At 35.9% G+C, this 24,310-nt stretch overlaps 1 protein-coding gene across 2 annotated transcripts in view; it reads right to left on the bottom strand.

Moving 5' to 3' along the window:
- The window catches only part of SSBP2 (single stranded DNA binding protein 2), a 192,723-nt gene that overhangs the window by 25,521 nt on the left and 142,892 nt on the right, over nt 1-24,310 (bottom strand). For both annotated transcript variants that reach the window (XM_067316051.1, XM_067316052.1), the window contains 6 exons: nt 16,187-16,246; nt 12,805-12,871; nt 12,534-12,604; nt 8,435-8,502; nt 2,123-2,171; nt 60-95 (listed from right to left, as the gene is read on the bottom strand). In XM_067316051.1, coding sequence (XP_067172152.1) covers nt 60-95; nt 2,123-2,171; nt 8,435-8,502; nt 12,534-12,604; nt 12,805-12,871; nt 16,187-16,246 — 351 coding nt within the window. The remainder of the gene's footprint in view (nt 1-59; nt 96-2,122; nt 2,172-8,434; nt 8,503-12,533; nt 12,605-12,804; nt 12,872-16,186; nt 16,247-24,310) is intronic.

The raw sequence follows: 24,310 nt of genomic DNA, 5'->3' as shown, positions 1-24,310 counted from the left end.
TTTCCCTAAATAAAATGTAACATCTATTCTAATGAGCAAACACGTACAAGTGTACTTACTACATAGTTCCCAGGAGATGCTGAAGAATAAGGTATCTGTAATATCAACAGAAATAAAACAGTAATTTCTTCAGCATCGAGATGGAATTCATACCTACATTTATTGGCAGTTGTATGCTAAAGCATATTTGTATAATTCATTTTCAAGAGAAATTAAAAGATTATGGGGAAAATGCTATTGTTAACAAGCACAAAACTCCAAATCAACAACTCTTCATTGCAAATACGTTCAAGACCAAAACTTGCAGTTTAGACACAAACGGAATTTAGTATCAAATATTTCAAATCAAAAGATTTCCATTTTAAGATTACTGTGTCCTGGTAGCCACTCTACTGAAATCAATAGGAACAATATAATGCACATATTTAAATGTCTGCAGGTTGAAGTCTGATATCTACTCTCTATCGTTTCATAATAAGCGATGCATGCGCACTGAACGGCCAGCATCACTCTTTCAAGATACCAAGTTAAAAACTCTAGTACCAAATCTTGTCCTTGCACCTGTCACAAGAATTTTATGATTCTTACTGTGGGAACCACAATAAGCTCTGTAAAGATCTACAATCTCTAGTAAAAGGTTCAGCTGTAAGATTATTAAGGTATTATGCATTATGAAGTGTAAACTTTAGCAGCACATGCTTGCATTTTACTCACTGGACTTCAAAGTCATCTGGAACAGGAACTAAATTTGTTTGTTCCTATATGTACTGAACCTTTATTAAAATCCAGATGATAAAAAGAAAAGCATCACTCCATTCTTTCAGCCTAGAAGATACCCATTTTATCTCTTTGCATTACTCTGTCTTTTTACAAAAGGACTGTGTCCTAATTTCATTTCAAATTCAATTGTGGCATTTGTTACAGAGGATATGTGGAGAAATCCAGTTGCCTGTGAATAATCCAGTTTTCTTCTTTATGCAAGAGCTTTTGTGAAGATTCTCTCTGGAGGAGCAGGGAGCAATACCATTATAGTAGGATGGGGTAAGAATTAAAAAACTGAATTAAGAAACTACAAAATTATTTTGTAGAATAAGCATCTTACGAGATTGTAGACAACTTGTCAGACAGCTAATTTTTACAAAGGTATCTAGTACTGGACTTCTCAATTAACTTCATAGAATGAAAACATTTCAATTTTTGGTTGAAAAATATCCTAGTGTCTATTTTAGTAGATTAGTAAGCAAACAAAAGTAGACAGAGGAAGATTTTCAGCTCTTTTTTTTCCCTAACTGGAATTCAGTAGAAATAAAAAATCAAAACTGAGAACAACAAAAAGAGCTGATATCCTCTGGCAAGTCAGATCCATCTTATCCAACTGTAAATGCTAGAAAGGGACACATTTTAATACTAATGATATATGTCCATTGAAGTAAAATGCAAACTTTACCTATGGGCTTTCTGAAGAAAAAGCAGCCAATGCTATTCATGTGGTATGGCTTACTGACTGCTTCTTTCTTTAAGCTGCTATTAAATAACCTCTTTTTGTAGTTATTGGAACAAAATTCCAGAGAGTGCATTGCTTTTTACAAAAAGGATATCTAAATGGCTGGTGCCTTATAAGCATTTGCTTTATGATTCCATGATCCCTAGTCAACAAGAACAAATGTGGTTCTGTCTATGCAAAATATGTGAGCACACATTAAGGAATATCTTCTCAAGCTGTGATTTCTGTAGAGCTGACTGGTCAGATAGCACTGACCTAACTTTTCTGCCTTGCACTAAAGAAAGCTAAAATATATTTTAAATATAACCCAGGATGACTTTTTTCTTAAGGAAGTTATGCAAATGATGTAGAGATGCAGAGGTGTTACACGATTATGAACTAAATATGTGTGGACAAAAATGGTTAATGAAGTCTCTGTTAAGATGTGGTCCTCAGTGCACCTACATTGCATTAAGGTTGACAGGAACATACTAACATGGGAAAAAAACACAAAGCAGGCCTTATAGTAGTACACTATTTGTTGAGCGAACTGGATTTTTTTATTGTTGTTTGGTGCACAGATGAGAAATAATTCCTTAAATATAAGACTATATCTAATATATTTGAATATTTACTTACAGAATTGGCATTGGTTGGGTTTGGCCAAGGTCTACCACCCCCTGGACCCCTGTAACAGAAGATGAAAGATGAGAGTTTATTTCAAAAAACAAAATGAAATAGAACAACCCCCCTGGCTTCTGACTAGTTACAAAGAAGCAAATGTTTCAAAGTAATCTCTTCCCAAAGCAAGTTAGGAGACAGCTTTTTTTAATTGCAAAAAAATGTGATGTGAAAAATGTGAAAAAAAATGTGACCCTCCCATTTATATTTAAGACATCTCAGTTCCTAACTCATTCTGCGGATTTCTGTATTTTCAGGACACTACCTGCTACAAGTGTATCACATCAAGTCCTTCCTCCATGGCCACAGAGGCTATTGTGGAGACGACAGTGTTTTGCACGCGTCTCAGAACACTTGCAAATTTAGGAAGCATCAGACCTTCTCCTATTGTGTTCTTGATAGAATGATTTGAAAGCCACTGCAAATTTGTGTCTCCTATAGTGCTTTCCTCTTGTCCAGGGAGAATTTAACTCCATGTTACATAAATGTGACATTTTATTGTGGCACAGAATTTTTAAAGAGAGTGAAAAACAAGTTCCAAAATTCTTTAAGTTCTCATGAGTAGTGTTTTTCTTTGCACTTTGTTTGTTTGCACTTATTAAAATATTTGGAGGAAGTATCACATGTTCTGCAAAAGTCTGTTTATAGTATGGGTCAAAGCAGAAAGGTACTAAATACAATTTCAGTCACAGAATCTGTACTCTTGCTTACATAATTAAATACCTTCCTGAAGGACTGTAAAAACATTTATTAATTATAGATCTAGAACACTGCAAGCAGAGTAAGGTTTCATTAGTACAGGTAATGCTAGTTCCTTGTAAATGTTTTGATTTAAACAATTTTTTAGAAAAACAAGCCATTCTCAGTAGAAAACATGTACTTTGTACATTGTATTGCTACAATATGTATCTAAGGAGCATAACAATTATATATAAATTTACATATTTCATATATTAAAAATTGAAAACATGCCATTTTATACATAGATTTTGACATACATTTAGATATATATCTAAGAATAGTTTGCTACTTGACTAAAGGTACATTATCTCCACAGAAATCACAGAAACATGACATTGACCATACACCCAGCAAAACGGAGCTTTCAAACTTGTCCAACATTCTTCCGTTCCACCTTGCCCAAATGGGATCTTTTTGACTAAGTGGCAGTGTCCTAGCAGCAGGGATGGGAGTATAACAGGCAAAAGGAGTCTTTGATAAAGCTAACTCAGACTGAACATCAGACAGACCCTAAAAGCAGAATGGAGAAAAGGAAAAAGGAAGAACTCCTTTCCTGACAGAGCACTTCTTTTCTCACAACTCTTGCTGTTATCTTAGCTTTCTCAATTTTAACTGATTTCAGTAGAATAGTTTGGTGGTTAGGCTTCTTCTTTTAACAGTCTTGAGGGAACTAAACCATATGGAAGGTAAAATCTCAGTGTTCATAGTCATAACATATGAATAACTATAATTATTCCTGGTAGCATTAGGCATTCCTAGCTATTTATAAATAGGATGAAATCACTTTTTGAAGGCCTTGACAATGTAAAGGCAGAGCAGATGACAAAACTTTTGCTCTTAAAACAGGATTTTGGCCTTACTGGCTTCAGAAAAGCTCCATTACCCACCACTGTGTACCCAGCATGGCAGAGCAATTTAAATACAGGGAGAAAAGCAGGCTTTATTAAGGAGTTCAGGCAGTTTTCTATCTAAAGTTTTGCAAAACTAAAAACTATTCAGTGGGTATGTTGCATTGGGGATTTAACATTGAATCTTTCTTATTTTTTCGCACATTATTAAAAAAATACAAAGAAGTTGACTAAAACAATCAACTGAAATAAATAAAGTGAAAATTAAATAAATCATTTCATTTATGCTGCTAAATTATTTTTGGAAGGTTGGAAAGACAGAAATGTGGGAAAGGGTCTTTTTGCTAAAACTCTTCCCCTGTCAGAAAAGGCAAACGTTTTTGAGTGAACCCCAGACGTGTTCCTTCTTGGATTAAATAGTTCTTCCATGAATGCTAAAAATCTATCATTCCAACAGCTCTACATATGATACTTTGCATAGCATATTTGTTGGAAGATACCTCCAGGAAGGATTTTAACAATGAGTGGCAGCTGCCTAATCCAGCTATGGGAGAAGGGGAGATAAAGCAGGGAAAGGCACTCACAGTACTCATGCAAGAAACACCAGGCGCCAGTAATTTTTGCAGACATGATGCTCAGGACAAATATTCAGCAATTTCTCTGCTGCTAAAAATTAGAGGTGGGATATTTGATGTTTTTTCTTTCTTTTCTATCATGTACAATATTTGGCTTGATGGATCTTCTTCTTCTGAGAAATCAGGAATACATGCAACAATACTGGAAGTTTGTTTTCATCCCCAAACTCTGCAGTTGTCTGTATGATATTAAGTAATACAAACCTACCTGGTATAAAGCATCAAATCGAATAATGCCATGACTGGCATGCAGATTACTGTGAAGTACAGCGATATGAAGAAGCTAACTCAGATACACAATAAGGTTAGCCACAGCAACATTGAAATCTAGGTAGAGAAGACTGCAACACGAATTGCTGTCAGCTTCATGGTGCTTTTGTTAAGCATGCAAGTTTTGTTAAAAGCTAGACTGGCTTAAAGCCTACATTCTCCTGCAGGCTGCACTAAAGACACTCCTAAGAGGAAGCTCACCCTTCATATAAAAAGCTGTTGGAATTTGCAAATTTGCTGGAAGTCATGGACAGCTCTAAGTATAGACTTAGAAAACTCTGTAGCATATTCTGCTTGAAAGCCATATGGTTTATACAGAGCTGAATGTTGTTGGCTTTTAAAGCACACACAAAAAAGCTTTCCGCAAATTTTTTTCAAAGCAATGCAAGCAGTGTTTGTCCCTTTTATTAAATGTTTATTTTGGAAGCATCAACAGAGTCATAAAACATTATATGAAGGTACCAGTTCCAAAATAGAGTAATTTACAAAGGATCCACTGTTATGACTAATTACAGCTGCATTCCACTCTTAAAGTAAGTCCTATACCCTTGATACCAGTATTTGGAAAAAATAAAGTATTTCAGTTTCCTAATGGGTGAACATATTCTACCAGGAAATTAAATATCCAGACATAAGTTTGTGAATTGAAGTTAAAAAATAAAATGTCTTCCCCCCCCCAGGCATGACTGAGATATTCTTAGTGCTTTATACAGCACTGCAGGTCACACAGGCCATTAAAAAGTGCCAGTGAAATTTAACACAGCTCCCTGAAATTTACTATATTGTTCCCAAAGAGGGCATTCTTCCATGAAGAAATAACATCTTACTAACAACTGCTACACCAAAGTTCAGCTTAAAACCTTATAGCTAAAATAACTTTATTTTTAAAAAGACACAGGATATATATCAGCTGTTTCAAACAGTGGTCTGATACATATTAGTTAGGATGGAGCAAGCAACTATTTAGCAGTACTACATTTAAGGAGTATGTGCTCCTGGACTGAAATACAGCTCTCTGGTTGGTTGTTGCCATTTTCGACAATAGAGAACACTTTTTCATCTAGAAAAACATAAAATTATATTTGGCAGATATTTTGCTCTTAAACAAAAAACAGCTTCCTTGTGAGCTTTCCCAGGAGAAAAGGCTGGATTTTAAAATGGCAACTGGTTTTGTAGAGTATACATATTTTTATATTTTAACATAGACAGAAATCCAAAAACACTGAGTACAACACAGGAAAATATAAGAAGAAGAAATGTCTGTGTGCAGGCATATGTAAATTAATATGCACTCTACATAATACATGCAAGAGGGAAGTCATCATCTTGCGTAGAAATTTAAGTACAGTAAATGACTTACACTGATATTTCTTAGTATTGTGCATTACATAAATTGTACGGGATAATATAATGAATTCTAGCACATTTGGCTCCATTATTGCTACTGCCCATGGGTTATCCTTAGATGCACTCTGACTGAGTCTGAACCAAGTCTTTAGCAAGATTTCACAGTGTAAGAACTTAGTACCATCAGATTTCAGGCAAAATTGACAGCATCAACTTACAGTAAGAAACCAAGCTGATGTTTAAGAAAAAAGGCTTGTGCTGCCAAACCACCATTAAACCTTTATCCTCCTTTTGATGAGCATATGCCACTCTATTTATCAGACGAAAAAAATGATCAGTTTGACCCTAAAAAAGTATGTTTTGAAGAATTATTCACGTAGAAGGCATGAAATAATGGCACTGCTTCCAAAGGTCTCTGACTCAGCATGTAACACAGATCAGTATGTTGGGCTCCAGCCCAATACTCTAGAACTAGTACTCCGTACTCTCTTAAGCCTTCAAAGTGCATTTTATGGCACAGGACAGTGTGAAGTCTTGTTCAAAACCAGGAACCAACTTTGAGTTCCTGCCTGCAGCTGAACTGGAGTAAAGATGAGCTCCTAAGAAATGTTCAGGAGTGCAGCATATGCCTGACAGACATACAGATAGCTATGGTTAACTACTTGATAATTACTATTTTACATCGTGGCTCTCTGAAGAAATCATACCCTGTATCAAAGCTCATGAATTCCCCAAGTAAAGGACTGCAATTCATGGCACCCACTTCAACAGAACACAGAAGTTCAAAGGAAAATGCACTTCCCACATCACTGAATTAAAAGAACACCACCTATGTATGTTTACTAAACACAAGATAAAATATGCTTATCTAATGCTGCAATGTGGAAATATTAGTATTTCAACCCATAACCATATCCTTCTCTGCTCTTTGGAAGATGAAGAGCTCTTTTTTTTAATCCAGGAACCTGTTTGCTTATCTTTTATATATAAATTCTCATTTATGTGGATAAATATCCTCAAAATATCTTACCTATCCTGAATTTTACTTCCAGAACATTGTATTTTAGAAAGTTACATTTTCTTTTCTTATCATTAAATTTCCTCCTAAGGAAGTCTATGTACTGCTTATATTATACTTGCACTGAATTTCAAATATGTAAATATTTTCTCTACATCAATTTTATTTAAAAGAAGAAATGCCTACCCTTGGGAAGATTCCTAGAATTGTCTTGAGTCCAATATATGATGTCTATGATAGAGTAACACCCAACTTTAGATTTTATTTTATTTGCTTCAAGAATTCAAGGTATGTCTGGAAATCAGAAGAAATTAAGGATATGCTGGATTAGATGCTTTTCTGAAAGTATTATCTAACTCAATACCTCTTTAACTTCTTGAGGTTGGTACTTCTTTATTTGAAATGAAAATTATCATCTATTGTTTATATTTCCTATAAATATAAGAGTAAAAACGGTTAGCTATGATAACAAGCTTGTATAAATCTTGACTGTATTTTCTGTGTCAATCTGCTGCACACTCATTCTTGAAAAACAAAGGTATAAAAGTGGTAAGAAAAGAAAGTGTTCTCTGCTTTAGATTGTAATAACATTTTAGTGTCTTGATACCCTGACTGCCATACTACCTTCTGCTATCCAACCAGAGGTTGCAAAATGCTGGTTAAGAATCACAGTAGTTTACATAGAGGTAGGGCGAAGATACAAGAATGTCTGGATAATGTCTGGTCTGTATTATGCTGAAGGCAATTATAACAGCCCCTTAAAACCTGTGAATCTATTAAGAGAGAAATCTAAATAATACAACGGACAACTTATTTTTCCACTGAAAGCCACTGAAGGATTTTTTAAAAGTGCAGAAAATTTCTCATTTTGGGCCATTTGCTATGCTAAAATCCTGAGCTTAAATCTAGTCTACTCTAGATATGGTAATTTTAGATCTGAAATTTTCTATATGCTTAGAAAGGCTGGGTTGTCTACAGCAGCAAAAATAATAATAACTTTTACATTAGTCATTTTAATGTATTTTGCAGAAAGGAAGAATACTTGTACCACTCATGGCAAAATATTTAATCAGCAAAACAAGAACATAATGTAAACAACATCATTTAGAAAAATACATACAAGTGAATATTGGTGACTATACTGACAAAATATTCCCAATATTTGAACTTTGACCTGTAGAAAAACCTCAGTATTTGTACATACTTGGAGGGAAACAAAGGAGCCTGTAAGAGATGCATGCAGAAGAATGAAACTGCTGTAGGTTCACCTCTTTTTAATCGCAGTTATTAGCCAAAAAAACCATGTTACTAACCAAAACATGTTCTCCCTTGTCTTATGTATCACAGATGTTACTTCTACAATGAAATAATGATTTTTCTAAATATTATAAGATTTTATTGTTGTGCTTACATGTTCATTCCAGGCATCCCCGGGCCACCTAAAGCATTCAGTGGGGGTCTCATTGCACCTCCATAGTTCTGCAATGATAACCAAGGGTCAGACTACCACAAAACAAAAAAACAAAACCAAAGAGGAGGGGGAAAGAAAGGACAGCAGGTTAATGATATCCCTACATAACTGCTGACTGGATAGGCCAATGTAATTCATTGTTTCAGGAGTTTCCATTCTTGACTTAAAAAGTAATATTGTTATCCCCAAGAAAAAAGAATTGCATGTTCTACTCAAACAATAAAAACACGCTAAGAATACTTAAAATGTCTGTCAGGAGAAATTACTTACACATATAGAGGTAAAGTCAATGGCCACTGAAGGGCAGGTTTTATACTGTATTCAACTTTTATACCAGGGAAGCTCATTCAAAATCAGAAATGTGGACTTTTCTGAGATTTCTACATTATGGAATTTAAATAGAATTATTTTTTAATTAGATTTTATTAATGAACAGGGCATCAATAAATGGTTCTATGAAATTACAATATATGATATCACTTTTATAACATATAAAATAACCAGTACATATCTCTTCTAACAAGCCTATCCTAATCAGTTTAAGGTAACTAATATGAAAATTATTTAATATGGTATTGAATGTCATAACAATGCCAACAAATGAATTGCCCAAGGCCTATAAAATCAGAGTTCATGCTCTGATGATTTTATGACAAAAGCCTAGCAATTTTACTATTTACAAGAAAAACTAAATTATATCTATTTTGTATTTAAATGAATGCAAACAGAACAATCTGCCTCACCTCATAACAATAATTCACACTGTAATTTGTATTAATCCTGCTATATTTTTCTGACATTCCAAAGGAATGAATAATAGCATATGCTCTAAAATGAACAGCTGTGCACTTTGAAAGGGGGCAAAAAAATTATTTACTTAAGAAAAGTTCTAAGCCATTGTTGCTGTCTATTTTTCAGTAATAAAACTCTAATATGTTCTAGTTATACTATAAACTATATCTCCAAACTATAAACTACATAAACTACATGACTCAAACTTATGGGTGTTTTCTGTATTGATCGGATTCACAAGTACATGCTAACATGAAGTCAGGAAGATCTGGGAGAAATGCGATAATGAGATTCACAGTGTTGGCCTGGCGCTGCATATATGTTGAGTGATACAAGCCATTTACCTAGAGCTGATCTAGAACCATGAGACGAGGTTCTGCTGCTGGAAACAAAAAGCCCATAATTCTAATTCTTCCTTGACACTCCCCAAAGTGTCCCATAGTTAGCTGGTTTGCAAGAACAGGTCCAAAGGCTGCAAACAGATGTCCTCTTCCAGATCCAACAGTGTCATCTGAAGATAGTATTAGTCAATAGTCGCTGGCCATCAGCCACTATTCATTCCTGCCTTTTCTTGTACTGCCAGCAGACTGACTGGTGTGCACGCTCAGGCAAAAGTCAGCCAGATTAACTCAAACCACTTATTTAACCTGAGTTATCCCAGATAATTTTGCCTGGCATAGATTAGAGGATGCTCACACTAACAACTCCTCTGTCAGAACTGTAGGGCAGTAAGTGGTGGGTAGTGAGAAGCAGCTGGGCACAGTAATGGCTTCAGTTGGCACTAGTGGATCTGGAAGGGGACACAGTCTTACTGTAACAAAGCAGTAGTTCTGTAACCTTTTTATTTCTTTTTTTTCATCTTGATTTGGAGGGCTAAGCTATTCTCCTTATTTGATCTGTTGGATATCTCCTCTCTTAATTTTTAGTTCAAGAATCATTTGTGTGGACCTGGGTTAAACTTCTTTACAGAATCCTGCAGGACTGGAAAAACTTCTTGCTCCTAAAGTAAGAGCATTTTCATTAAGACCGTTGACACACAGGCTCTTTCAGCTGCAGCTACGCTCTCTGCAGAGATTATTGCCCTAATTTGCTTCTTACAGTTTTTTACTAGAAGTCACCATCACCACTGCTTATCTAGTGGCTGAGCTGTTTACAGGAGTGCTCCCTAACTTCTGGTCGTCAAAATAAGCCAGATCAGCCAATACTTATTTTTTAAATATTTAAGTTAACCCATTTCTTCTTGACTCGAATGCATTAGGAAGCATGTGTGAAGCTCAGCAGCTAATATGAGAGACTGGGAATAAATAGCCAGGCACAGATCTGAGGTAGTAGCCTGTTCAGCTGGCATAACTGCTGCTTGAAAAAGCCTGAACCACATCCTTTGGAGCTTTTGACAGACTCAAGCATTTATGATTGTATACTGCTTTTTGCTTCGCGTTGTTTATTTCGATAAAGTCTAGCCCTGAAAAATATAAAACTGAGGTAACTCTTCTGTTTTGGGGGGACTTCAGTCACACTATATGAGGTATGACTTTATAATGAAAAAAATTGTTTACCGTCCTGATTTTTACTGCTATAAGTATATAGTATAGACACAGTCATATGGGCATAGAAGTGTTCCCATGGATAAAAGTTTATAACAGCTGGGAAACAAACGAATACATGCTATACTTGACATAACCATTTCTATACCGGTACACTAAGAGTTTCCCAATTCTTCTGCCTGTGCAGCAAGGGAGCAGAGCTTCCTAGTTAACACCTAAGTTAACTTTACAGTGCTGTAGCAGGAGGACCTGAAAATAGGTGTGAAAGATCCTATCAGTTTGTTTTTTTGAATGGCTTTCTGAGAAGATCCTAAAAGCAAGGTACAAGGAGAGATGATGATGCATCTGTAGAAAAGATTAATTTGGGAACTTAAATTTTGGGTAGACTAGCTGTATTTTTCCCCATTTTAAGATGCTGTTCAGCAAAAGAAAGAAAAACCTTATAAAAACACCGGATTTTAAGAGACAGCAAAAATGGAAAAGTCATCCTTAAAAAAACTGGCATGAGATTTGCCTGCTGTGTGACTAATGGTGCTGCATAAAGTATCAGCTCAACCTCATATGGCAGCATTGCAACGCTTCGCTTTCTACCTCCAAAAGGCAAGTGGTAAATATACTTCAATGCTACAGAAAAGCCAACAAATGTATTTAATAACAGTTTGTTGGTCACACAACAGATGTTGTGTAGAACTGCACAATTAGTTTCTATCAAGAAGACCCAAAACTGTAAAGACAGTTAAGAACAGATTTAAAAGGTAAAGCTATTTAATCATTTAAAATTCAATTGCTATTCCAAGGAACAAAGAAGTCACTAGAGAGATTATCTGAAATGGGGAAGTAAAAATTTAAGTGTGGGCACAATGAGCACAGTGGAGAATAAAATACTAGCAAGACCTGTAAAAAACACCACCATCAAAGTTTTCTTTCACTGAGAGAATTGACAAAAACCAAAATAATCTTTTGGATTCATTTTTCAGGTATACATTAGTGTTAATTTATTTTTTATCTTAATTTATTATTAAAATGTAACAATGACAGATATCCACTAATATTTTTACACTTTCAAAGAAAGAGCCTATATACAACTACAAATAGGTCAGCACTATGGGGAAGGTTGATTCTTGCAATTCAGGTTTGCTTCACTCCTTGAAAACAGAGCTAGAGGGATGCTTGTGATTGATAAGGAGAAGAAATGGCAGCATGAACTTTACATTTTACACCAAAATATCTCTGGCACTCACCAAAATTCTAGCAGATGAAGAAAAATCTTTGCAGGAATTTTGGGGAATTTTTTTGCTACAAGGAGTTTGACTAATTTAGTTGTATTATGAAATTGATTTTTCCCTCCCAAACAGTGAAATTAATTAGACTGGGAAGAGAAGGAAACATCTACTCAATCCCTGGGCTCCTTTACAAATTTTAGCCTTTGATTACAACATACATGGGCTGTGGGACAAACATAACTTTTCTGAAATAAGCAAGTTAAGGGATTCATTTTAATTTCAACTGTTAATTAAAATAACTGATTTTTGAATTTGAGACTCTGTAGAGCTGCAACTCAGAATTTACTTTTATAAAAGAGATAAAATTTATTTAAAAATGGGATTAGACGAACAGGTTCTGGCACATTCAGCCTTCAACTCCAAAAAAGCTAAAGCAGTAGGTCCTGTCAAAACAAACAGATACATATCTGTGGAAGGTACCTGTGGTCCTAAAGGAACCATTCCTCTTGGAGGAGTCATTCTCTGCATTGGCCCACCCATGTTTGGATGCCCTGAAAAGAAAATTAAGTATTTTGAACAACCATGCAATATAGGAGCACCTTCTGAAACAACTTTAACAAATCATTCTTTCTTAGTTTAATGAAGAGCTTACAAAGCTTCAGTAAACTTTGAAACGTAGAGAGAAAGACTAAAGTTTGAGATCACAGTACTTTTGAGCATTCTACATAATTATTTTATAAAGGTACTTTACCCTGCTGCCGTGTTGGGTCCATCCCACTAGGCAATAATGGCTGACTTCCTGGGACACCTCCAAGTGCCTGCAGACATAGAAAATTGTTTTAAAAGGAGATAATCCACTGTAATTTATGTTAAATACAAATACAGGTATTTTGTTTTTAATTCTGAGATGGTTCTTCTAAGTGAAGAGTAATACCTAAGAGATAACTCTCCTAAATGCCTAAGACTCTGACTATGGATTTGCACAGACAAGCTCTTGGGCTTCCATGGAATTAGGGATAAATAAATTTCCAAAAATCTCCCTTGGCTAATTTTCTTTCTTTTTTCCCCAGTTCTTCCTTCACTTTACCTTACTATTTTTTAACCTCAGAATACTGCCTATTTCTCAGTTACCTGGCAATTTATCCTAAGCTTAAATTTTTACAGAGTTTTCCCTCTTAACCATTATTTTAACATCTTTCTTTAAGAGGCCAAATGTGGAGACTATGATTGTCTCTGAGACTGAGCCATAACAGAGCCAACCACACAGCATCCAGAGGGTAAGGTGCAGCAGGGCTGTGATGTGGTGGATATTTTAGCTTCCACTCTGCTTTACTGTTGTAAGGGCATTAATGCCAAGATAAGCCATTTATCCATCTACAGAAGATACAGAAGTCACAAAGCCTACTCCTAAATCTTGCCTTCAAGCACGAAGATACATTGTGTTGTTACTTCGCCTCCGGTCCAAATCAAACATATTATTTTAACCCCCCAAATTTTTATCTGCCCTTTGGGTTTATAGTAAGTGATTTAGGTTTAAGGCTAATTTCTGTAGCCTCTTACCTAAAGTTAGTCAGCTAGGAAAATGTTGTTATAAATGGATCTTTGTGACTCGCCCACAAAGTACTATTTAACATTTCAAAACAGCAACACGTTTTCAGGAAAAAACTATCTGGAGTGAGTAAATCTGCTATTATGAAAGTGATGTATTCAGGCAACACAGGTGTTGCTTACTGAGGGAATGCATCAGTTACTCTTGACTTGGAAATACTGTGGTGGTTAGGGACACATACAAAAGGGAACCTACCTGCATATATTCTAAGGTTTATTTCCACAGGAGGCATGAAATTCAAAACTAAGATCCACATTGTTACCTCATTTAACACCTAGTTAAAAGGCACTCTATTTTAAGATTTATGGAATATATATAATCAGAGACTACATCATTTAAATCAGAGTTTTACACTGATTTCAGCATCTTAAAAGTCAGGATGATATGTAAGAACAACACATGAAATACACAGAGAAATGTCGAATACTAGCGAAGCAGAACTGGTCATTTCTGTCAGAGATGACAGGTGGCAAATAAGGCAGAGGAGGGAGGAGCTGCTCTGAGCACACTGACCGAACACTTAGGCAGCAACTCGAGTGTGGATAGTTACGTAAGGGACTGCAGTTCCTTTCCAATGTACCGTATTACTTTTCAAGAAAACTGAGTATATCTGCATAGCACAATGCATTGCCAAGAGCGAATGCTCTTGTAGGACGAGATGTTCAAGTACAAGAGGGATCTCAGGCACACTAGTGTGGCACTCAGTATTTGCTAACTTTCCCAGCATCCTTACACAGCACTGCACTGCGCTATGTACGCACGCCCTGTGTTACACTTCCTTGCCTAAGAAATACAATCCCTATTGCAATGTATTGATGGATAGAATTATATTTACAATGGGAATTTTAACTGTGATTTTTACTGACTTTCATGTAATCAAAACTTCAACCTTAAAGCTGCATTACAATAGTTTATTACTTCCACATACTGCCCATATATACTGTAACTTACAGTATGGCAGTGTTGCCAAAAGCAGTAATTCATGAATACAGCATAATGTAAATGAATCACAAGAGCTGTAATTCACTAAGATTACGCCACAGCTCTAAACTGAAAATAATGTAATGTTCAGACAAAAATAGCTTTTGAAACTAAAACTGCAGGTTGGCAGTACTTTTATAGCGTTCACCACATCCAGTTTTTACCTGCCAGTATTTACATAATTCAGAAACGCAGAAAGAGAAATAAAAGAATAAGTGAAAGCCAAATGCTGGTGTATCTTTGGCTAATGTATTATTGAAAGGTGAAAAAAGCAGGAAGGTGTTTTGTACAGAGTTACAATATATCTGTAACAAATATGTAACTAAAGCACTAATTAAACTGCACTCTTGTATTGTCCGTTGATGATCACTTCAGGAATGTTAATTAAGTCACTCATTTCCCTTTTGCGAAAGTAGCTATGCTGTATATAACTTTACCTGCTCTCTAACATCATCAAAAGGAACATTTGAAAAAGTCTTGCAGCCTGAAGTTTCCAGCTTACTAAAATTTAAACTTCAACTTTCTGGCAACAATGTGCAGTGCTCAAGACCAGTTTATTGACACTGTGTCATAGAGACATAAAAAACAGCCATAGCTGAAGCTGGAGCGGAAGTCTCCTCATCAAGCTGTGACCAAAAGAAAGACAGTTCTGGAAGGCTAAGTTGCACAAAAAAACTATTCCACTATCCTATCAACCTTTTCCAATCTTATAAATCACCCAGTTTCTCTTTCAGAGCTCAGCTGATATTTTTCTGTCTGCTTATCTCTAACTTTTCATCTGCTGACAACTGCTTTCTCCTCCTCTATTTACACTTAAGGAGTAGAGAACTTAAAAATACAAACATTATCTGCTTCCAGAACCATCTTTTCACAGATGGGCCAATAAAGGTCTCTGCTGACGAACAGCAGCTCATTACTCATTCTTGTTACACAAGCATGCATATCCTTTGATGGAGATGAGAGAAATTGGGAATTCGATGCTTTCATAAACTCCTCAGAGTGCCTGCAAGAGGCACAGTGTGCTTTAAGATAGCTGTACCTCACCGATGATCTCCATAACTGTGAATAAAAATACTTTACGCATCTAAGAAGGAATAGGAGGGAGTGATGCATTATATGTAGAATTCAGTAAAATAACTCTCAGAGCTAACTGCTTAATGTGGTTAGGGAAGTTTACAGAATATAGCAACTATGCAGACTTTCTACCACCTTCTCAGAGGAGACAGCATCAATTGGCTGAGCTTAGCAGAGCCGTGCACAAGCCAACAATATTCTCTCTCTATAGACAGGCTTAATGCACAATAAATTTTGAGGCGTAGACACCAATTAAGTGTAAGCATGAGCTGAAAGTGGAATGGCGTATCTGTCATGCACCATATCAAAATAGCCTTTTAATGGTCAGATGAAATGGGGTGGAGAGAAACTAAGTGAGTTTTGTACGTTAGAGAAATTGGTATGTTAGAGGCAGCAAGAGAACATTCCCTGTTCTCAACACTGTCGCATGTCCTTGGAACACAAATGTGCATCAGTGATAAGTTCTTACCTGATTGGGTATTCTTAAAGGTGGCCTTGGACCTCCAGGGTACCGAGGGGACATGAAAGGCTAGGAAAAAAGAAACACTGCTGAATAATTCAAATTAGCTTGTAAATACTGTATTGAGTCATTGGGCATATGGCTTGTGTCATGCTCACATTGCAGGAATCCAGCTTACATACTTCCACAGAGCACATTATTTTGCAATAGCTCAGTACATTATTCTGCAATATTTAGCAGGACTAAATAAATTTAAAGATCCTTAGTGAATGTAGCTATGAAGATACACTATTTAAAATTTTGCTAAAGCTATTGTGAAAGCAGAGTATAAACAACTTAATGCATGATCTATGAAGAATAATAAACTATTCAGACCACAAAATCACACATCTAATCTTTTCACTGGTTAAAGGGGAGAGATAAGAACCCTGGAATATGAAAGAAAAATGTTCTTGGAAGAGTCAAGAAGTAAATAACAGCATAATAATTTGCAAATACTTTCCCTTCACTTTTTCATAGTAATATAATAAAGTACAATACAAGATTTAACCTGTGAGGACACAGATTTCAAGTTTGTCATAAATATCTAAAACTTTGGTGGTTTATATGAGCTGTATTAACTTGATGTTGTACCCCTCCCATCCCTTCATACATAACTCCATGCTCAGTACAACTCCTCCTCTCTCAAAACCAAGGATCCGCTCAATTCTGTCATCCCATCCTGCACTCTATGATGCACTATATGCGTTCTAGTGGCTTTTGGCTACTACTATACTACTTCGTAGCCAAGAAAAAAAGTCAGACCCTTACATTAAGACCAGAAATGAATGATAAATGAATACTAGCATCAGCAAATAAATTTAACATCTCTACTTGTTCCACCTCCAAATGTGACGGCAAGATTAGTGGCAAGTTTGAGATCCACAGGAAAAAGGCACAAACATCTGACTAGACAGATGATGAAGAGGATTATTTTGGCAAGCAAATGTACCTATAACTCCAGAAGAAAATGAAGAGCTAAAAGTATACTTTGACTGTGAACATGGAGACAAAAAAGACTTTTAAGATTCTTTTAAGAGTTGAAGGAAAAAAATCTTTCCTTCCATGAGGTTTCCTCTCAAACCTTCTACTAATATACTAGCATCTTCTCTCCTGTGCCTAAATTGTCAGGCACTGGCAAAGCAAAAATGCCATGCAACTATGTGTTATGAAACAGAAACTCACTTCTGTTCACGACACTGCCCTGGGCGTCATAGGAGAAGTGAGAGATATAAAAGAAAGGATGTTCCCATGGAACTTCCCAAGAGGAATATCTCATGACAAATAAGGTATTGCACAAACCCACACTTTGAGGCCTCTTGGAAAAAAAAATACTTACACAGGAATCATCTAGTCTGCTATAGCTAATGACCACAGACAGTTCACTAAAACTCTGTGGTTGACATCATCCTTTCATGAATGAATGGCATATTTGGGCTCTGTCAGTTGTAATGTGTTTTAAACTAAAATGCCAGTGATCATCATTATCAGTAAGATATGTAATATTATTAGAAATAATTAGCAACACAATTACATTACTAATAATTAGTAATCATATTTTTCATGTGATCTGCAGAAAAAAATTAACTGAACCCTTCACTTCTCAGAATCAGATGAAAGCTGTAGTAATAATCTGCTACATAAACACATGCTCTAAACAGATACTAGAAAGCAATTTAAAATACAGAGGCTTTACAAACTGGAGAAGAAAAGTTAAATGACAATTATGAAAAGACTGCATAAGTAAAAAGAGCATCTGAAATTATGCATTATAAAAGAGGGAGGCTTATTCATGTCTTCTATCCATGAGGGCATATCTATGAGGGTGAGGGTGAGAAAGAGAAGAGTTGTGCATGTGGCAAAGGCTGTAAACATTAAGATGCTTGTGAAGAAGTAAAAGTAGGAGGAAACTAGAAAACAGTTTCCTTAAAGGTCAATCAATTGCATTCTGTGGAGTGCGGCAAACTCTAGTGAATATTGTGTATTTGGTTTACTATATTCAGCAAACAAGACCTTACATTTATTTACACTTGTACATCTCATAAAAAGAACAGAATAATGTCTGTCAAGTCAACCATATTTTAACACAGTATTGCATTACTAGTAATACATTAGTGCGTTACTCACAGAATGTCTACTCTTTCAACTTTCAGATTTTCTTTCAAGCAGGATGGAAACCATTTTATCACCTTTAATCTACTTATGTCCCCTGTTCTCCCAATGGGTTCATCTTTCTATCCATTTTATAAAAATCCTAAAAAATGATCTTAACATACTTTTGTATAGCAACAAAAGTATATAAAAAGTGCTTTACATGTCCAATGCTGCAAAAAATAAAAGAGCACAAAGTTCGGAAACAGATACATTTTGCATTAACCAGAGCAACAGGTTGTTCATACAAAATTACAATTTTATTTTTCAAAACTTTTCCAATGCCTAACAATTAGAATCCTTATTTTTTGGTTTGCAGTACTCCCGACATCAGTAGCTGCTCTGGATATCTGAGTAGATCTGGATATAGGTAGGTACCAAGTCTATTTAATAAAAGGCTCACAGAGTAAGCCTTCTCTGACATGATATAACAAGTTACCAATAGTTTCTTTGGAGGCATTGTTTCTTAAGCAGGCATTTAGGCAGACTTTGATTTGGGAGCCAGTGCTTATATTCTTGTCTGATTTGTTAGTTCATTGCATGGAATAACTATAGGAGCCTCTCTGATACAACTCTGTCTTAAAAGAAGTTTAATATACTGTAAATATTTATATATTTCCCTTAAATTTATTTGTGGAAATGTTTAAAACTTCTCATATTCTTTAAGCAATTCAATATAAGTGGAACTGAAATGAATGACTTAATCTGCTAAATTTCAGATAGATATTATAGCTCCTGATGATCCCTGGATATGAACACTTTACAGTTCTGTAGAACAGGCAAGAAAACATATAAACAACTGGGAATCACAGTTAATGTTTTGCAGAATATAAAGTACCAATATACATACTGTACCAATAAAGTATCCAATATAAAGTATATAATATATATAAAAAAGTACCAAAGAAATGCCATATAGCATTATATAAAATGGTGAGATAGTGATGTTCAAGGACAACTCTAAAAGATTTTAAGCTGTTTTGAAGCAGTATTTAGTATTCAAGGTTACCACAAAACTTCTATCACCAAAAGAAAAACTTAAACATTTTAATTGTCATGTTACTTTTTCAACTTCTCCTTCTCCACCATCAATGTGGTGTTTGTCCCCCAAAAGTCCTTGCAAGACTCCAGAGAAATTCTGCCAAATATTTTAATGAAAATGTATTCAATACGAAGAGCTTTTCAGCCAATTAAGTGATTAGGAACACCTTCTCGGTCACCCTCAAGCCTGACACACGTATGCTGTCATTAAGCTCTAGACATTCCAAGAAGGAGGCACTCATCGTCACAAATGGCATTTTGCCACTTCCTTGTAATCAACAGCTGACATTTAGTCCCTTATCTAGTTTTACTTTAGTGTTAAAGAGTAGCTGGAATGAGCATAGTTTACGGAGGACCTACTGTGGACTTTTGTTTCTGACAGTTTGTAGCGCTCTCTTGCCTTGAGTTCTTGCAAACTTTTTCCTTGTCTTCTCTTAAAGATATTGCAGCATATATATCACAAAAAGTAACGGGTTCAAAACATAAGCAATAATTTAAAAACAGAGACCATAGACTTTAAATCACTCTATGTAGCTCTTGTCTTTTGAAGGCAAAGAATAAATTCTTTGTACGTTGAAGCCAGTCAGACATCTCTCTCTGCTTACTCAGCCTTGTGTCAATTCAGAATTCAGCATCTTGATAGTCTAAACCTTTAATGGATGCCGACACTAAATTCACAGCAAGACAGCCTTCTTATTTGTCCCAGAGTTCAACTAAGGGGACTGGTTAGGTGCCAAATCAATGAATCAAACACTTCCCTGTTTACCCCAGCTAGCAAGAAATGAGAGAGCTATCTGCAATGCATAGATTACAAGAGAATTTCCTCAACATATATAGTCAGAAAGGATTACAAATATATAACTAGTCAAAAATAATAAAGGTAAAAATAGAAAAAAAATAATTAAAGTAGAAAAATATGACAAAAGATAGGTACCACAATTTAATAATACAGCAACAGATTTAGCTATCAGGTCTGAAGAAGACAGGGGGGCAAAGGACATATCTCCCTGGAACTTTCTTTATGCATGAGGATGTAGGATGCTCTTCAACCAACATATATCTGGCATTTGAGGGCCAAATCTTGCTTAGCGAGATCTTGTCTAAGGGAAACCTTGAGCAACGTATTTGAGTATACAATCTCTCAAGGAGTAGCTCTGACTGAGAAAAGGGATATAACCAGAGTGGTTCCATTCCCCACTAATTTTCAGATACTGAAAGAGCCCTCCAGGGTTTTTAGTAACTACTGCAGCCTTCAGGTTGCTCTAATCTGCAACAGGGACATTATACTGAGTAAGAGGAGGTAAAGACAATGATTTTGCACACCACCCTAAACTACAACTAACTCCTCAAATGGAATTCAGGAACTGCCACATAACTTCACTAATTTATTACGAAAAGCAAAAAAACAAAACAAAACAAAAAAGAAAAGAACATGAAGAAAACAAAAAGCGTAGCCCAGAATGCCTTATCTAAGGCACGGCTGAAAACACGTCTCTAGGTGGAGGTGCCACCAACATTTGCAAACATGCGTGTCACAGAAGTTGCAGCAGCACCAGAAGTGGTTTTGGAAACAGCTTGCTAAAGACACCTGCAGACTCTAGTATATTGTAATTACTGCCGTTAGGTATAAAATTCAATAATTTGGTTTCACAAACAGCATCTTGAAAGCTGTTGTCATGCAGCCAAGACCAAAGGAATATAAGAAGAAGCTTCTACTAAACTGGGAGAAAAAGACGTGGGATAGGAAAAAACTTTTGTACGGACACCACAGAAAATATATATTCATCACTTTACAGTAAATAAAATATTAAAGAACTGATAGTACATAAAATAAAGTCAAGATGTGAAGTGTCAAATTTAGTTAGCTCCTGCTCTCATCAAGTCCTATTATAGCAAAGTATTAAAAAGGCTCGAGTAGAAGAAATATCCAAGAACTTTAGTGATGGTGCCACAAGTTCTAGTATTTTCTGTTACCTTCCTGCTAAAGAAAGAATCCTAAAAGTGTACAGAGAGAGTAAAGGGTATTTTATAAGCTGTGTATTTAATACAATTTTCCAAGGTATGTGTGCATATGTGTGTGTCTGTGTGCACGTACAATGTAAAAATCTTGTAAGATACTATTCTTAACCCCTGGGAACACAAAGGGACAAGCAGACAATAAGTTTCCAGTAGGGAACTCTTTGAAGATGCAAGGCTGAAGTGTCGGTAGTTTTACTGCCTACTTTCTGGTTCTGATATTCAAGAAAAATGGTTTCCCGACAAATTATAAAAATGACATCCCACTAAAAAATATCCACCAGGAAGCTGATGACATAAACACACAGATGCCAGCCTGCTTCTCTGCCAGTTGTGTAAATTTTACTCTGTCTTTTTTTAGTTGTTTAGGCTACTCTAGAATATGACGTGTTTTAGTTTTCTAGTACCTAGCACTGGAAGAATAAATGAATTTTAAATATGGTATTCCAGTAAGTACCACAAATTTCAAGAAATGTATTTTTCTTTAAAATTACTTTCTTTCTAAAAGTTGGGAATGTAATGTGTCTGCTTCCAAATACAGCTAAATTAGCTTTTTGCACTGATGTTTTTAATTCTTTCTTTACTCATACTCATACACTTAATTACTCCAATTTTTTCCACATAAATTGCAAAATTTTCAATAATCCACATTCAAATAACTAATCTTGAATATTGCTCACATTTGAATTCCTATTTCTTGCTTAATGAGATAGAATTTAAAGTAAATATCCGAATCTATCCCAATATCTATATATTACACGATATCCTCTGATGTGTTATCCTGGATAGGAGAACTTCATGTAACAAACAATCGCAGGGTAACAAATAAATGTAGTTCAAAAAGAATTATTATAGTTACTGGGCCTGAGTAATGGTGACGCTGTACACATCTGCTAACATAAAAATACCAAGAGACAAAATAACAGTGAACAAAGCTAGGGCTGTTTCCCTGAGGAGAATAAAATGGAATGAATAATGCCTGAACAGGAGAACCTTGTCTACATGGTATGAAAAAAATACTTTTTCAGTCAGGTAGCTTAAAATAACAACATTAATCTATATTCACATTAACATCTTCCTAGCTAGCTATATTAAGAGGTTTGTTTTAACTCAGGAGAAAATACAGATGTCTGATCAAAGCAGGATGAAAGATATGTTTTTAAAACACATCACTGACCTGTTTTAAATGAATGCATTTAAGCTTAGCACAGTCAGAGCAGTACTTTAACCAGTCTCAGCTGCCCAGAAGATGAGCTCTGGGGCCGACTGGTTTGTATTAGGGTTACTTACTAAGTAGCAAGCACGAAAGGCTTAGGAACTTGATGCACATTCACTCTGCAAATGGCTAAAGCCATTGAAGATGTTGCACACCCAGCTCTTCCCTTCCAGTGGCCGTACTGTTCTGCCAGAGGTAAGTGTTCCCGCGGAGACCCCAGGAAAGGGGATGGGTTTGCATTTGCATGCGCTTCAGCACAAGGCCATGGAGGCAGGCCAGCCGCCGGTGTGCGCGTTCACCCGGGCAGCTCCGTGTTGCAGTAGAGACGGGCACCGACCCTCATCCTGCATCCTGACACGACACGGGGGCAGGAACTACCCCCTGCAGTGTTCAGCGCTGGGAGATGGAGGCTACTGCTCTAACAGCTCCTAACATCTCCATGTGGCAGAGGACGCCTGCTCCGTACTCTTAGCTGCATTTTATATGGCTTGGGAAAGTAGAGGAATGGGTTGGGTCCTGCTTGCACCAGAATGCAGAAATGTCTTTAGAAAGCAGTTGCGCGTGTGGACAGAGTGCACTGGCGGAGGAGCCATTAACAACGCATATTACATTAGGGGGCAGGAAACAGGCTTCGTGGCTCTGCAGTGCAGGAGGCAGCTGAACTCTCAGCACTGCTTAATTCCAGCTCTAGCGCAGACAGTGCACTGCAGGCTTCCCAAAACCTTTTCTAAATTCAGATTTTTAAAGCAAACAAAAACAAATGTGAACTGCTTTTTAGCATACTGTCTTTTTAAATGCACCATCAATTTAGAATAATCTTCTTATATTGTACATTTAACCACTTTGAGAGGCTGATGATATTCCTAACTAGAGAATGTCTCTTAGGGAAATGACAGAGCATACAACAAATTAAATAACACAAGATGAAACACAGTTTAGCACTCAGTAGAGAAAAGGACTAGAATAGTTCTAACTGGTTTGTATGATTCAGTCACCATAATCAGCACAAATAAAGTCTAAATACTATTTATCACCAGAAGCTGTAAAATGGAACCGCAGCCTTAACTAGTACACACACTGTGACATAATATTTTAAACGAATCGTGCTGCTACTTGATAAGCGGGTATGCTAGGGGGGTCCAATTTACTACCTTCTAGGTCATAAGTCAGATATGAATTTTCATAAAGAGCAAATCTCTTCATTTACTCAAGTTCTATATGAACTGCATATAGTTTAGATAAATGAAAAACAAAACAAACAAAAATCTTTGTTCTTCTCTCCTCCAGTAAAAAAAAAAAATGAATTTAATTGCCAAGTTATATATTCTGTCTCTGAAAATATGACTCATATTCTTTTTCATCTTCAAACTCTATTCCTGATTAAAATGATTGGCATTATTTAATTATTTACAGTCCAAATGGTAAGAAATGCTTACTTGATAATTTTCTTTCATTTTCTCATTATGGTATCAGTACTGAAAAAATATTAGAAAGCAACATTTTAATATATCTCCTTAAGACTTTGATATTTTATAAAATGATTTAGAGATGGTTGACAACTACCATTGGTGTAAGTGCTTCCATTAGCCATGAAATGTTTTTTTGGTCTTAAGGAGTACAGTGATGAGCAATAAAATATGCGTGAACTGAATTTATCCAAGTATTAATAA

This window comes from Apteryx mantelli, chromosome Z, assembly GCF_036417845.1.
Source record: "Apteryx mantelli isolate bAptMan1 chromosome Z, bAptMan1.hap1, whole genome shotgun sequence".
NCBI classification, from domain to species: domain Eukaryota; kingdom Metazoa; phylum Chordata; class Aves; order Apterygiformes; family Apterygidae; genus Apteryx; species Apteryx mantelli.
Note: the sequence above shows the minus strand (reverse complement) of the source record. Positions and strands in the feature narration are given on the sequence as shown.